The sequence below is a fragment of the Somniosus microcephalus genome, chromosome 4, assembly GCF_052327205.1.
Source record: "Somniosus microcephalus isolate GS21.2 chromosome 4, FLI_Smic_1.0, whole genome shotgun sequence".
NCBI classification, from domain to species: Eukaryota; Metazoa; Chordata; class Chondrichthyes; order Squaliformes; family Somniosidae; genus Somniosus; species Somniosus microcephalus.
The window spans coordinates 236,616,803-236,632,239 of record NC_140990.1 but is presented as its reverse complement, the minus strand read 5'-3'; the positions used below and the strand labels follow the sequence as shown (position 1 = coordinate 236,632,239).

General features: G+C 40.7%; 1 protein-coding gene across 7 annotated transcripts in view; it reads right to left on the bottom strand.

The window, feature by feature from the left end:
• nckap1 (NCK-associated protein 1) overlaps positions 1-15,437 on the bottom strand; it is a 247,554-nt gene that overhangs the window by 35,655 nt on the left and 196,462 nt on the right. For all 7 annotated transcript variants that reach the window (XM_085985933.1, XM_085985932.1, XM_085985931.1 and 4 more), the window contains one exon: positions 5,630-5,746. In XM_085985933.1, coding sequence (XP_085842059.1) covers positions 5,630-5,746 — 117 coding nt within the window. The remainder of the gene's footprint in view (positions 1-5,629; positions 5,747-15,437) is intronic.

Sequence of the window (15,437 nt, the reverse complement as noted above, 5' to 3'; positions counted from 1 at the left end):
CTCCTTTGTGAAGACAGAACCAAAATAAGTATTTAATTGGTCTGCCATTTCTTTGTTCCCCATTATAAATTCCCCTGATTCTGACTGCAAGGGACCTGCGCTTGACTTCACCAATCTTTTTCTCTTCACATATCTATAAAAGCTTTTACAGTCAGTTTTTATGTTCCCTGCAAGCTTACCCTCATATTCTATTTTCCCTTTCTTAATTAATCCCTTTGTCCTCCTTTGTTGAATTTTAAACTGCTCCCAATCCTCAGGTTTACTGCTTTTTCTGGCCAATTTATATGTCCTCTCCTTGGATCTTATGCTATCCCTAATTTCCCTTGTTAGCCATGGTTGAGTCACCTTTTTTGTTTTATTTTTATGCCAAACTGGGGTGAACAAATTCTGTAGTTCATCCATGCGGTCTTTGAATGTTTGCCATTGCCTATCCACCGTCAACCCTTTGAGTGACATTCCCCAATCAATCCTACCCAACTCACGCCTCAGGCCATCGTAGTTTCCTTTATTTAAATTTAGGACCCTAGTCTCTGAGTCGAGTACTTCATTCTCCATCTTAATGAAGAATTCGATCATATTGAGACAAGACACACTTACTGCTCATATAAGGGATTTGGTGATGACCCAGCAACTAACTCCTAAGTGGATAGCTCTGCCCTTTTAAAGATCTTTCTATGACTCGATTGACTGTGCAAGTAGATAGTTGACCATTTTGATCGCTTTGAAGATGTAGTTACAATTTTTAAGATCTAAAATTTGGCTGAAGTTTTGTACTTTTGGAAGTCTCAGAATAGTGGGCTCATCTTATGGTTACCTATGAAGCTTGGAGCATAATAAAATGTGGCTTTTAATAAGTTACAGGGGAAGGGAAAGAAGAATCACTGGACACAACATATGATCATGCCTTTGAATTTTGGGTGGGAATCATTTTGGAATTTTCCCTCATCCATACTTTTATGGCAGTCGATACAAACTGATTTAATTACATGAATGACAGTAACCATGATGTTAATTTGAAGTAGTCCTACCGTGAATTAGGGCCAGTTTGCATGGCTTCAGTATTCAATGCAGACACTTTGCTGCTTGATTTTAACCTCTATTTCCTTATTTCAACTTTGCCTCATTTGGAATTCGCTAAATTATTTTGTACATATGATCACTTAACTAAAGCATCAATTGATGCTTTGCACTAGGTATCCTGGTACTCAATTTTTGGCCAAGGGCTACAACTCTAAGTATTGATATGCTTGGTTACTTCCAGAAGCTCACCATAAGGTGGCAACAGTTGTGGTATTAGAGCCAGTGGCCAGAACAGGACTAAAACTAGGGGCAGAGATGCTTTCCTTCTGTGAGGTTCCAAACTGAAACGTGAGCAGGGTCCAGGAGTGATGTACCCACACTCTCAATTAGCTCTGACTGTGGGGAAGCTTCCCCATCGACATCCTCCATGTAGCTTAGAAAGTAACCTACAAACTCTCTCCACCATTTTGAACAACTTCCTTTTACCACTTCAGCAATGCCCAGCAGAGTAACCTAAGAAACACAAAATTTCCCCCAAAAATCCTCCTATCCCTGTCTCAATTTTGGTAAATGCTGTTAAGTTCGGTCTGGAATGGGACAGTCCAGGAGCTAGGAATCACCAGATTGAGCACAAGGACCCCACACCTGACATGGCATTGCACTGATCCACACCAAATTTACAACAGAACACATGTATCCTGTAGTGTTCCCCTAGTGCCAAGAAAGAATCCAAATGCTGGCAGCTTGCATAAGCATAGAAGGGTATGTGCAGGGTGTTGTTGGCCCCAGGCCACTTTGCAACAAATGAAAGGGAAGAGAGTAGAGTAAGTCAAAAATTGTGCTTTAGGCACTACAGGTAAAGGGAAAACTAAAAGATGTAAAGTTATTAAACCAGGAGAGAGAAATAAGAAACATGCGAGTGAAACATTAGAGCTGAAAGACAGACTAGGGTGTGTTCCAAATAAATGTTCTTTATACAAATGCACGGAGTATAAGGAACAAATTGAATGAACTGCAAGTGCAAATTCAACTGGAGGGTATGACATGGTAGCCATTACTGAAACATGGCTGCAAGACAGTCAGGACTGGGAACTAAATATACCAGGTTATAAGGTCTACAAGAAAGAGAGGAAAAATGGCAGAGGGGGAGGAATAGCCTTAGTGATTAAGGATGATAAGAGAGGATATAAGGAGAGGTAAGCAGGCAGTGGAGACTTTATGGGTAGAAATAAGAAATAGGAAGGGATTTAAGACTGTAGTGGGAGTTGTGTATAGGCCCCCTGGTAGCAGCTGTGAAGCGGTAGGTTGGATGAGTTCAGTGATTAGCAAAGGTAGAGTGGTTTTAATGGGGGATTTTAACTTTAATATAGATTGGGATAAACAGACTAGCAGATGTCAGAAAGGTAGTGAATTCCTTGAGTGTGTTTGAGAGTTTTCTGCAGCATTATGTCCTAGAACCAACAAGGGGGCATGCCATATTAGATTTAGTAATGAGTCAGATTTAGTTAACAGCCTAACGGTGCATAAACATTGATCTAATAGCGATCAAAACATGATCGAGTTCAAAGTAGTGTTTGAAAGGGAGAAATGCAAAACAGCTACTAAGATTCTAGATTTAGGCAAGGCTGTCTTCAATGCGATGAGACAGAGACTGTCCACAGTAAACTGGGCAAATCTGTTAACGGGCAAAACGAGAGATGATCAGTGGGAGGTGTTCAAAAAATAATTTAACGTGATACAGAACCAGCTTATACCCCTAAGGGGCAAGAGCTCTACTTGCCAAAAAAAACCCAGCCATGAATGACTAAAGAAGTAAGAGACAACATAAAACTAAAAGAAAAAGCATACAAAAATGCAAAGAATAGCACGGTTCCTGGCAAATGGGAAAGATACAAAGAACAGCAAAGGGTGACAAAACACATAGTAAGAGCTACAAAAAGAGTGTATGAAAAGAAACTTATAAAGGGATATCAAAATCAACAAATGTTTTTATAATTATATTAGAAAAAGAGGGTGGTCAGGTGCAATGTTGGCCCTTTGAAAACTAAATGGTGATATTGCCAATGAAAATAAGGAAATGGCAGACATGTTGAATAATTACTTTGTCAGTATTTACAGTAGAGGAAGAGGTCAGCAAGCTGGAAATCACATAGAACTAATGCAAATTATTGACCTGGTTAGGAAATTGGCTGAGCGGCAGGAGACAGTAGGGATAATGGGCAAGAACTCCAATTGGCAGGAAGTGACCAGTGGTGTCCCAAAAGGATCTGTAATAACAGAAAATGCTGGAAATACTCAACAGGCCAGGCAGCACCCATGGAGAGAGAAACAGAGTTAACGTTTCAGGTCTGGGACCCTTCATCAGAACTGGAAAAAGCTGGAAATGTAACAGATATTAAGCAGGTGCAGAGACGAGAGGGGGGGTTTAGGAGGGGAGGAAGGAATTTGAAAGAACATACTGTGAAAATGTTGCAAATGGGAATGGCAAAATCATACTGCATGAAAAATCTGTGTTGGGGCCTCAACTATTCACCGTATTTATTAATGACTTAAATGATGGGATAGAAAGCCACTTTTCCAAATTTGCCAATGACACAAAGATAGGCAGCACTGTAAGCAGTGTAGATGGAAGCATAAAATTACAGAGATATTGATAGATTAAGTGAATGAGCAAAACTGTGGCAAATGGATTTCAATGTAGGCAAATGTGAGGTCATCCACTTTGGACCTAAAAAGGATAGAACAGGGTACTTTCTAAATGGTGAAAAGCTAAAACCTGAAGGTCCAAAGAGACTTAGGGGTCCAGGTACATAGATCATTAAAATGTCATGAACAGGTACAGAAAATAATCAAAAAGGCTAATGAAATGCTGGCCTTTACATCTAGAGGACTAAAATATAAGGGGGTAAAAGTCATGCTTCAGCTATACAAAGCCCTGGTTAGACCACACCTGGAGTACTGTGAGCAGTTCTGGGCACCACACCGTAGGAAGGATTTATTGGTCTTGGAGGGAGTGTAGCGTAAGTTTACCAGAATGATACCCGGACTCAATGGTTAAATTAATGAGAGGTTACACAAACAAGGGTTCTATCCCCTGGAATTTAGAAGGTTAAGGGATGATTTGATCGACATTTTCAAGATATTAAGGGGAACAGATAGGGTAGAGAGAAACTATTTCCGCTGGTTGTTGAGTGTAGGACTAGGGGGCATAGTTCTTATGTTCCTAACAGGATCAGGAGAGCAAGATTAAAACTGGTACTGGAAGCAGGAAATGCAGGCTTTTGCCAGGGGCTGCAGTGGAGGCTCATAGGTCTCATGGATAGTACAATGAATAAATAGGGACCTGAAATTCCCTTATCCGTAGGTTCCTCCTCTTCATCTTGGATGAGCAGTTCAGCTGCTCCAACAAAATTATATCTGAAGTTAAATTTCACCATTTCTACTCTAACCTTTTCACCAGAAACTCCAATCCAATGCACCATCAGTATAATCCAGGGACCAGATGGTATGCATCCATTAAGACAAAATACTGATCAGTATTGGGATCAATACTGGGATCAGTTTCATAACTGGCCAAGCCTTGTTTTTTCCTGAATTATAGTACAGCTGGTTAGCTGTGGGAATCTCTATGCAGATCAAGTTTACATTCTTTCGCTGTGGTGCTTGAAATTGAACAAGTGCTTATCCAATATCTTCCATGGAAATGTCAACATCGACTCCAAGAAAGAGGATTTTGACCAATATACATACTCCAATGCATCCTCTTCATGTCATTTGGCACATTTCCGCTTGTGGAAGTAGAAAGAGACAACTTGTAGAATCACATGGTTTGTATTTTGTACCTAAAGTGAGATGCCGAAGACGCTAATCTTTTCAGTTGCTGGGAGTCTTTCTCCAACTTGCCGTAGAAATCTTTGACAGAACTTGCACAAAAAAGGTAGAAGGCATTGGATGTCGCCAGTTACAAAAAGACCTATCTGCAGTTAATGCAGACTTGTAAAACCAAGATGTAGCATAAATCAAATTTTCTGAAAGGTATTAAGCTGAATTCCAAAAATAAACTTAGTAAAAACTTAAACCCACAGGCTGAAATCAAATATGTAGGTACCGCGAAGAGAAAGAGGAGAAAGCTTTCTCAGTGACAAGAACAAGGCAAATGATTAATACCAAGAAGAGAAATAGACAAACTAAAGAGGTCACATGGCTCAAGGGGAGGGGCAGAACAAACATGTGGTTATGACTTCAAAAGTTCATCAGTTCTAAAATTATCAGCAAATTCCTTCACTGATGCGGTAATTGTAGTGTGTTGTCGGGCAAAATTAATTTATAGGTTAATTGCTCAAATAAACCAATATATAACCCAAATAAAATCTATACTGCTACAATTTAAAAAAATATAAACCTAATGGGCCCATCTTTATACCATTTTGAAATACAAATTAGGTAAATCTTTTGTTGAATGCCAGAACTATTTTTGAAGCGTTGAAAACTAACATGACATCAACAGATACTCAACAATAGTATATATTATAAAGATGGCATATAAAACTTAAATCTTTAGATTCATCACTTTGCCCTTGACACCCCATACTGGAGGATCAGTACTTACCTTCAATAGCAGGACTGTACTGGGACATGACATTACTGGCTAGAGTTGGAAGAGATACAGCAACAAACACCATAAGGAGGCAGGCAATTTTATATTCTTCCTCTGGGCTAATGTTCTCTGTAAAGAATTGAGAGAGAATATGAATTAAAACCACGATTTGTAATACATTTACAAAACAATTATTCAAAATTAAACTTTAATCAGACTCTTTCCTAACCCCACTCCAATAAAAATGCTAACAAAACATGTCAAGATTATTACACTTGGTACCAAAGTACATGTTAAGTTATTCACTTTGGTAGGAAGAATAGGAAACAGAATATTTTTTAAATGGTGAACAACTATTAAATGTTGGCGTTTAGAGAGATTTAGGTATCCTAGTACAAGAAACATTATCATGCAGGTACAGCAAGCAATTAGGAAGGCACATGGCATATTGGCCTTTATTGCTAGGGGGTTGGGGTACAAGAGTAAGGAAGTCTTGCTATAATTGTAAAGGGCTTTGGCAAGACCACACAGTTTTGGTCTCCTTATCGAAGAAAGGATATACAGGAAACTTCGCGCTATCCGGCACCGGCGTGATGCCAATCTATGAAAACTTCCGGACAGACCAACGCTAATGTTGAAGGATACGGAGGTTTTCATCTCCGTATCTGACAACAAACACTGTTGCTTAGCAACAGCTTGTAAACAGTCGGCCCGTACCTTGGAAGCGTCTCTGTAGCTTAGCAACAGCTTCAGAGAGGCTTTCCAGAGACTGACTTTTTTTCTTCTAGCATTTTTTTTAAACAAAGAAAAAAAACTAACAAAACGGCTGCCGATTTCTGCCATTAGATCGAGGTTTCCGGACATACAACCTCTGGATAAACCAAAGTTTCCTGTACTTGCTTTAAGAGGTGGTGCAACGAAGGTTCACTAGATTTATTCCTGGGATGAGAGGGCTGTCCTATGATGAGAGATTGAGCCTATACTCTGCAGTTTAGAAGAATGAGAAGTGATCTCATTGAACATAAGATTCTGAGGGGGAGTGACAGGATAGATGCTGAGAGATTGCTTCCCCATGGCTGGAGAGTCTAGAACTAGGGGGCATAGTCTCAGGATAAGGGGTCAGCCTTTTAAGACTGAGAGGAGGAAGAATTTCTTCACTCAGAGGGTTGTGAATCTTTGGAATTCTCTGCCCCAAAGGGCTGTGGATGCTCAGTCGTTGAGTATATTCAAGGCTGAACTAGAATGATTTTTGTATATAGGAGGAATCAAGGGATATGGGGACATGGCAGGAAAGTAGAGTTGAGGTGAGGTCAAAGATCAGCCATAATCTTATTGAATGGCAGAGCAGGTTTGAGGGGCGGTATGGCCTACTCCTGCTCCTAATTCTTATGTTCTTAGGCTCTTGTACATCATCAATGCTTGAAAGTTAAATGTTACAATGTCTGTATTATGTTAAATATATGAACAATGTAGCCCTTTATAACAGGAGCAGACCATTTAGCCCCTCAGGCCTGTTCTGGCATTCAATTAGGTCAAGGCTAGTCTGCACCTGAACTCTATTTTCTTGCCTTTGCTCCATATCCCTTGAAAACCTACCTCACGAAAATATCTCTGCCTTGAAAGCTCCAATTGTCCTAGCATCCACAGCCTTTTGGGGGAAAAGTGTTCCAAATTTCTACTGCCGTGTGTGTAAAAAAAGTGCTTCCTGATTTCGCTCCTGAATTGCCTAGCTCTAACCTTAAGATTGTCCCCTGGTCCTGATTCCCCATCAGAGGAAATAGTTTCTTCGCATTTATCCTATCAAATCTTTTTAACATTTTAAATACCTCGATCAGATCACCCCTCAATCTCCAGTACTCAAGGGAATACGAGCCACTTATGCAACCTGTCCTCATAATTTAACCCTCTAAGTCCCAATATCATTCTGGTAAATCTGCACTGCACCCCCTCCAAGACCAAAATATTGTTCCCGAGGTGCAGTGCCCAAAACTGAATGCACTGCTCCAGATGGGGTTGACCAAGGTTCTATACAACGGAGGCATAACTTCTCCTTTGTAATCCAGCCCCCCTTGAGATAAAGGCCAACATTCCATCAGCTTTTTAAATTGTTTTTTGAACATGTCTACTGGCTTTTCATGATTTGTGTAGTTAGACTCCCAAATCTCTCTGCTCCTCTAAAGTCCCTAGTTTCTAATCATTTACAAGATACTCTGATTTAGCTTTCTTGGGTCCAAAGTGGCTGACTTCTTATTTGCCCACGTTGAATTCTGTGCCATAGTTTTGCCCACTCACTTAATCTGTCTATGTCTCTCCTAATATCAATTGGCAGGTCAATAAGTGCACAACAGAAGGTAAAAATATTTAATTCCCACATGATGTGATTTTTGTCCCCTCAGTGAAAACCACCATGAATCAACTCAAATAAAAAAATTCCCCAATGTTACTTTTAGGGTGATTTATGTCAAATAATAAAGCTCCAGTGAGGATTGTGTCAGCTTGTTAATGCTGACTGCACATTCTAGACGCTCCTATTTTCTTTGGATCTTCGAGCACATGATATATAATGTTTAGCATGCAGAATGTGTGAATGTATGATGATGCTCCAAGGTTCAGGTGAAAAGAAAGACTTGCATTTATTTAGCGCCTTTCACGACCACCGGACATCTCAAAGCGCTTTACAGCCAACGAAGTACATTTTGAAGTGGAGTCACTGTTGTAATGTGGGAAACGCAGCAGCCAATTTGTGCATAGCAAGCTCCCACAAACAGCATAGACGAAACATAGAAAAATAGGATTCGGCCCCTCGAGCCTGCTCCGCCACTCAATATGATCATGGCTGATCCTCTATCTCAATACCATATTCCCGCTCTCTCCCCATACCCCTTGATGCCTTTTGTGTCTAGAAATCCATCTACAGGAAACTTCGCGATATCCGGCACCAACGTGATGCCGATCTATGAAAACTTCCGGACAGACCAGCGCTAATGTTGAAGGATACGGAGGTTTTCATCTCCGTAACTGACAACAAACACTGTTGCTTAGCAACAGCTTGTAAACAGTCGGCCCGTACCTTGGAAGCGTCTCTGTAGCTTAGCAACAGCTTCAGAGAGGCTTTCCAGAGACTGACTGTTTAAAAAATGCTAGATGGAAAAAAAAAGAAAAAAACACTAACAAAACGGCTGCTGATTTCTGCCGTTAGATCGAGGTTTCCGGACAGACAACTTCCAGATAAACCAAAGTTTCCTGTATCTCCTTCTTAAATATATTCAGCGACTTGGCCTCCACAGCCTTCTGTGGTAGAGAATTCCACAGTTTCACCACCCTCCGAGTGAAGAAATTTCTCTCCTCAGTCCTAAATGTCCTACCCCGTATCCTGAGACTGTGACCCCTCATTCTAGACACCCCAAGCCAGGGGAAACATCCTCCCTGCGTCCAGTCTTTCTAGCCCTGTCAGAATTTTATACGTTTCAATGAGATCCCCTCTCGTTCTTCTAAACTCTAGTGAATACAGGCCTGGTTGACTCAATCTTTCCTCATAAGACAGTCCTGCCATCCCAGAAATCAGTCTGGTCTGGTGAACCTTCGCTGCACTCCCTCTATGGCAAGTATATCCTTTCTAAGGTAAGGAGGCCAAAACTGCACACAGTACTCCAGGTGTGGTCTCACCAAGGCCCTGTGATAATGACCAGATAATCTGTTTTTGTTATGTTGGTTGAGGGATAAATATTAGCCAGGACACCGGGGATAACTCCCCTGCTCTTTGAAATAGTGCCATGGGATCTTTTACGTCCACCTGAGAGCGCAGATGTGGCCTCGGTTTAACGTCTCATCTGAAAGACGGCACCTCCGACAGTGCACTCCCTCAGTACTGCACTGGCGTGTCAGCCTAGCTTTGGAGTGGGACTTGAACCCACAACCTTCTGACTCAGAGGCGAGTGTGCTACCAACTGAGCCACAGTGGACACTGAAAAGTGCAGTTAGCATGATACAGCTCACTAAAGTGAGGTATTAGAATATTGATGGGAAAAGCCCCAATTTAAAAATAAAATGGAGAACTCCGGCACAAATGAGTACACACATGTGTAAAAGGCATTTGTGGAACATAAGAAATAGGATCAGGAGTAGGCCATTTGGCCCCTCGAGCCTGCCCCGCCATTCAATAAGATCATGGCTGATCTAATCTTGGCCTCAACGACATCCAAGTTACTTCAGCACTGCTTATTATGTATCTTTCTGCACGTGACCCAAGGTCCAATAAGAGTTACAAGTTCTTCTGCAGATTTTCAGATAAATATTTGGTGAACTTGTCAGGATGTCAGTTCTAAAGGATGGAATTCAATTGGGTAACTGTCAGCAAAAGTGCATTATTTTACCATTTGAACCTTGCACTACTATTGAGCTTTTTTTCGCAGGGAGAGCAGAGGCAAGGTCAATAATTGTGGGTCCATAAATGGAAAATTTCTCCATTGCATACTTATTAAATACACCCACTGTCCTGGCAGCAGGAAGTTACAAGTTTGTTTAAAATTTAATTAAGTCTAACTTACTGAGGTTATAAGTAAATATTTATGGGCACACTGATATTCAGGTACAATTTCCAGCTTGTCTAACATAGACAGAAACCAAAGTGCTCATCAAGATGAAGAGCATCAGAAGTGAATCGAAATTTTTCCACTCTGAGCATCCAGTTACAGATTGACAACTTGCAAGACAATTATAGCGTGACCAATTGCACATTAAACTCCTACACTGCCTCAATAATGGCAAAGGGGAAAATTTTCTCTGTTCCCCTAAAGAACAGATTTATGATTTCATAACACCTATTGGACAGGAAAGCCCCACCCAGTATACCTCAATTCTACCTTCAGAATACTTCTTCCACTACACTAGTGAGTTTCTCCACTGCTCACACCATCCGTCTTTATGAACGCAGATTGCTATATTTCTGTCAAGTTGTGGGCAGTAAAACAAAAAAGAGCTTTCATCTCGTTAGTCTGGACTGGATTAAAACCCAGATTTGAAGTAAATTGACAGTATGCTATTCCACTGGACCAGCCAGTGCTTTACTTCTATAGATTTTAATTACTTAAATATATGCATTTGTGAACTGAGGGACAGAGAAAGTATGACACACACACACTTTACCTCGAAAGTAGTGATGGCAAATCTCCATTCCACTTATAGTTTCAGTGTGGAAAAAAAGTCACCTTCAGTCAATTTTCCACTGCTGCTTATTGGCAGGAAGAAGGTTGGATGAAGCAGTCTTACTAGGATGTTCCAGGTAACTTTTGGCTCGGGGAGGGACGTGGGGGGTTCAGACTAGGTTAAAAATTCTGCAGTAACTCTATACAGTACATTTTAAAAAGAAAGACTTGCATTTATATAGTGCCATTCAAACTCAGGACATCCCAAAGTGCTTTACAGCCAATGACTTGCTTTTGAAGTGCAGTCACTGCTGTAATGTAGGAAAGGTACAGAGTACAAGCAGATTTAATAACCTTCTTGGGGATTTGTAGAAAGGTAATGCAGCTTTGCCTCAACAATGGCAAAGGGGGGAATTTTGAGGCAACATGAATCTAAGGAACTAGCTATGTTACCTGAATGAGGAAGTTCTCAAATAAACAAAATACTTTAAGCACGTTTTGAATCTTCATATCAACAGATGCAAAAACTTGGAAGACATCAGAGGCTACAAATGCACTCAAAGACCTAACCGTCTATTACCCATTACAATCACAAAGTAGTTTGCCTCGTCATAATTACAGAATGTTCTGCTACTGGAAGTTGAGTATATATTTTGTATGTGTTGGATGCGAGTGATGCTGGCAAGGTTGCATTTATTGCCCAATCCAGTTGCCCTGAGAAGGTGGTGGGGCCACTTCAGGGGGCATTTAGAGTTATGTGTACACCAGGCCAGGTAGAGGTGGCAGCTTCAGACACTGAAGGACATCAGTAAACCAGTTGCGTTTTTACAGCAAGCCAGTAACTTTCATGATCATTTTATTGAATTCAATTTCATAATGATGAAATTTGAACTCATTAACTATGGGCTGCTAGTCCAGTACTATAACAATTATCGTAATAATTGAAACTTCTTGCATGATTTATTCATCAACATCTAGGAGACAGTGATATAATGGTACTCCTAAAGGAATACCTGTCTCAGGTTGATCAGATTTAAGCTCTTCAAGGTCATCACAGCACTAAACACTCAACTGAAAAGTGCTTAGTTCTGAGGTTTTGCTCTGTGGTTTTTTTAAATCTGTCATCTTCTTCTGCTTTCCTGGAACTTTTGGAATTACTGAAGGATTTGATGAATTTCCCACCTCAGAGAACCGCTACCTTACTTTTTAAACTTCTTACAAAAAAATCGGAGTAAAGTCATATGATGTTGTTACACTGCAAGAGCAGTAGCAATGCCAACTCTAAATGCATGAAGCATCACTCTACTTTGCACGTGGCACATTCTACATGGCATTCTTCAAGTTCTGGTTGAAACTGGAGTACTAAGTGAGTGTGGGCCACTTTCCTAACAAATCAACCAGTTTACTGATGCAAATTTACCAGTGGATTTGCACCAGTAACAAGAATGATCAGACTTCAGTCATACTATGTACAATATAGCTATTATAGTGGATCATAGGAACAGGAGTAGGCCATTTAGCCCCTTGAGCCTGCTCTGCCATACAATGAGATCATAACTGATCTGCGAGCTAACTCCATATACCCGCCTTTGCCCCATATCCCTTAATACCTTTGGTTAACAAAATCTATCAATCTCCGATTTAAAATTAACAACTGATCTAGCATCAATTGCCATTTGCGGAAGAGTTTTTCAAACTTCTACCACTTCAGGCACAACGCCAAGTACACTGACTCTTAGTTTTTTGGAACTGACAGGAATTTGTTGTAATCCCAATTTAATGCAGAATTTACACTGAAAGTAGGGAACTCAGTACCAAAGATTCGGTGTTAATGAGCCACTTAGTGGAATATTTTGCCAGCCACAAACAACCAAATACAAAACACTAGCCCACCATTTTTAAATTAAAAGCTACTTTTGACTCAAAAGCATCCTCCCCCAAACTAAGTTACAGATGGATTTAGAATTTCCAAACTGCCAAATTCCTACAGGCGAATGCAGTGGAGTAACGATAAGCACAAATAGAAAGTGTTTCCATGGCCTCGTTCCTTCCTCTATATCTGTCTTCAATCAGACAAGCATCCTGCAAACTCCCCATTTTTCAGATTCCAGCCTCTTGTGCATCTGCACCCATCCTTCACCCCACCATTAGACCGTTAGCAGCGCCTTCAGCCACTTAAACACACCCTCTGGAATTGCTTCCCTAAACCTCTCTACCTCCCTCTCTTCTTTAAGACTCCCCTTAAAACTCATCTCTGATCAAGCTTTTGGTCACCCCTTCTAATCTTTCCTTCTTTGGTGCAGCATCTGTTTTTTCTTAGGCTTCTATGAAGCACCTTGGGATGTTTTTCTATTTTAAAAAGATACATTATAATTGCACATTGTTGTTTCACCAGGGCTTTGTGAACCAGATAGCCAGAGTTTGCAGATCATATATGGCTCATAATTTGAATGCTTACGGGTACAAGAACAGACCCAACTGTTAGTGTTAACCCTCACTTCCACAGAGATCAGTTCAATTCGCCTGACAGCATGTCACCAAGAACAAAAATAATGCAGTTTTGACAGGAAAAAGGTTAACATGTTGTAAAATAATTATACTGAAAGGGTTCCGCTGGTTATCATAAATAAAATGTAATACTGCATGGACTGCATTAAGGGCAATGTCTTAAAAAAATCATCCTGCCTTCACTTGTGAAAGCTAAATTGACATGGAAAGTTCCAATTTTTTATAATGAATTAACTGCTTTAATGAAACAAAAGTAAATTGTCATATGAGGAAAATGTCACTAGGCACACATTGAAAACATCTGGTATTGTTGGGAAGGTCAGACAGAGCAGATCCGATACAGAAGAAAAACTTGGTGAGGGGGGAAAATAGCAAAAAGATTTTTTTTTTGCAAAATCAAATCTGTGAAAACTTGGTTGTCATGGAGATATCTTTTTGTTTGTAGTTTCTTTTGTAGAAAAAAGTTGAACAGGGAACGACTGGCTCAAACACAGTCACTCGACGACAAGAAACAACAGTCATAATTAAATGTTGCTGCAGTTTCTCGTGTACAGACAGTTTAGCAAACTGCAGTCCTATGAGCTCATGTAGATAAGACTTGAATGGAACCAGAACCTTAACCCACTTTACTTCGATTTATAAAAAATTTTCCCCAATGTACAAGTTTTGTTTTTATGTTGAGAAACTAGAGCAAACTCTCTGCTATGGCTAATAACACCATTTGTAAAAACAAAACAATGGTCCTAGCAGATGCAAATGTTATCACATTTTAGCTCACTTTTTGGTTTATAACACTGTTGTCTCTCAGGTTGAAAATACGATTTACTGTGAAATTTGTCCTTTCTATTTCCATACATTTTCTATTTAGTTTAGTTCCACAGTTATTTGGGCAGACCCTTGCACACTGCAACACACAACTTTCCTTCAGCAATTACCAGCTTTCCTTTTTCCAATATTTATAATTCAGCAGTAAAAACCAAATTAAGTACAGCAGAATTAAAGGCAATATGTGCTAAGCGACACCTACCACGAGACATTCGGAAAGAATTTTGAAAAAGAATTTGGGCACACTGAATTTTAATAACCGAGTGTATTTTCATACCAAACATCAAATATTTTGTAATTAAACAGCAGAGGGAAAAACAAATACTTCTAATAGTTGGAGATGGGTCTCCAATCCCAGAGGCTCAAGAAATCTCTAGGAAGGTTAGTGATGTTGGTGTTAACTTTTTTACTTATAATTTAGTATTAGGAGCCGAAACTCCCAGGATGCTTTTGTGAAGTGATTTGAGAACCCAGGCTCTCACATGATGGCCAATATAGTTTATAAGCTTCATGGGTGCTTAAAGAGGGGCTGATAAGTGATAAGTAACATTCACGCCATAAAAGTACCAGGCAATGACTATCTCCAACAAGCGAGAGTCTAACCACTTCCCCTTGACATTCAATGGCATTACCATCGCCGAACCCCCCACCATCAACATCCTGGGGGTCACCATTGACCAGAAACTTAACTGGACCAGCCACATAAATACTGTGGCTACAAGAGCAGGTCAGAGGCTGGGTATCCTGCGACAGGTATCTCACCTGCTGACTCCCCAAAGCCTTTCCACCATCTACAAGGCACAAGTAAGGAGTGTGATGGAATACTCGCCACTTGCCTGGGTGAGTGCAGCTCCAACAACACTCAAGAAGCTCGACACCATCCAGGACAAAGCAGCCCACTTGATTGGCACCCCATCCACCACCTTAAACATTCACTCCCTCCACCACCGGCGCACCGTGGCTGCAGTGTGTACCATCTACAAGATGCACTGTAGCAACTCGTCAAGGCTTCTTCGGCAGCACCTCCCAAACCCGCGACCTCAACCACCTAGAAGGACAAGGGCAGCAGGCGCTTGGGAACACCATCACTTGCAAGTTCCCCTCCAAGTTACACACCATCCTGACTTGGAAGTATATCGCCAATCCTTCATCGTCGCTGGGTCAAAATCCTGGAACTCCCGCCCTAACAGCACTGTGGGGGTACCTTCACCACAAGGACTGCAGCGGTTTAAGGTGGCGGCTCACCACCGCCGTCTCAAGGGCAATTAAAGATGGGCAATAAATGCTGGCCTTGCCAGCGACGCCCACATCCCAGGAATGAATAAAAAAAATATTGTCCAGCA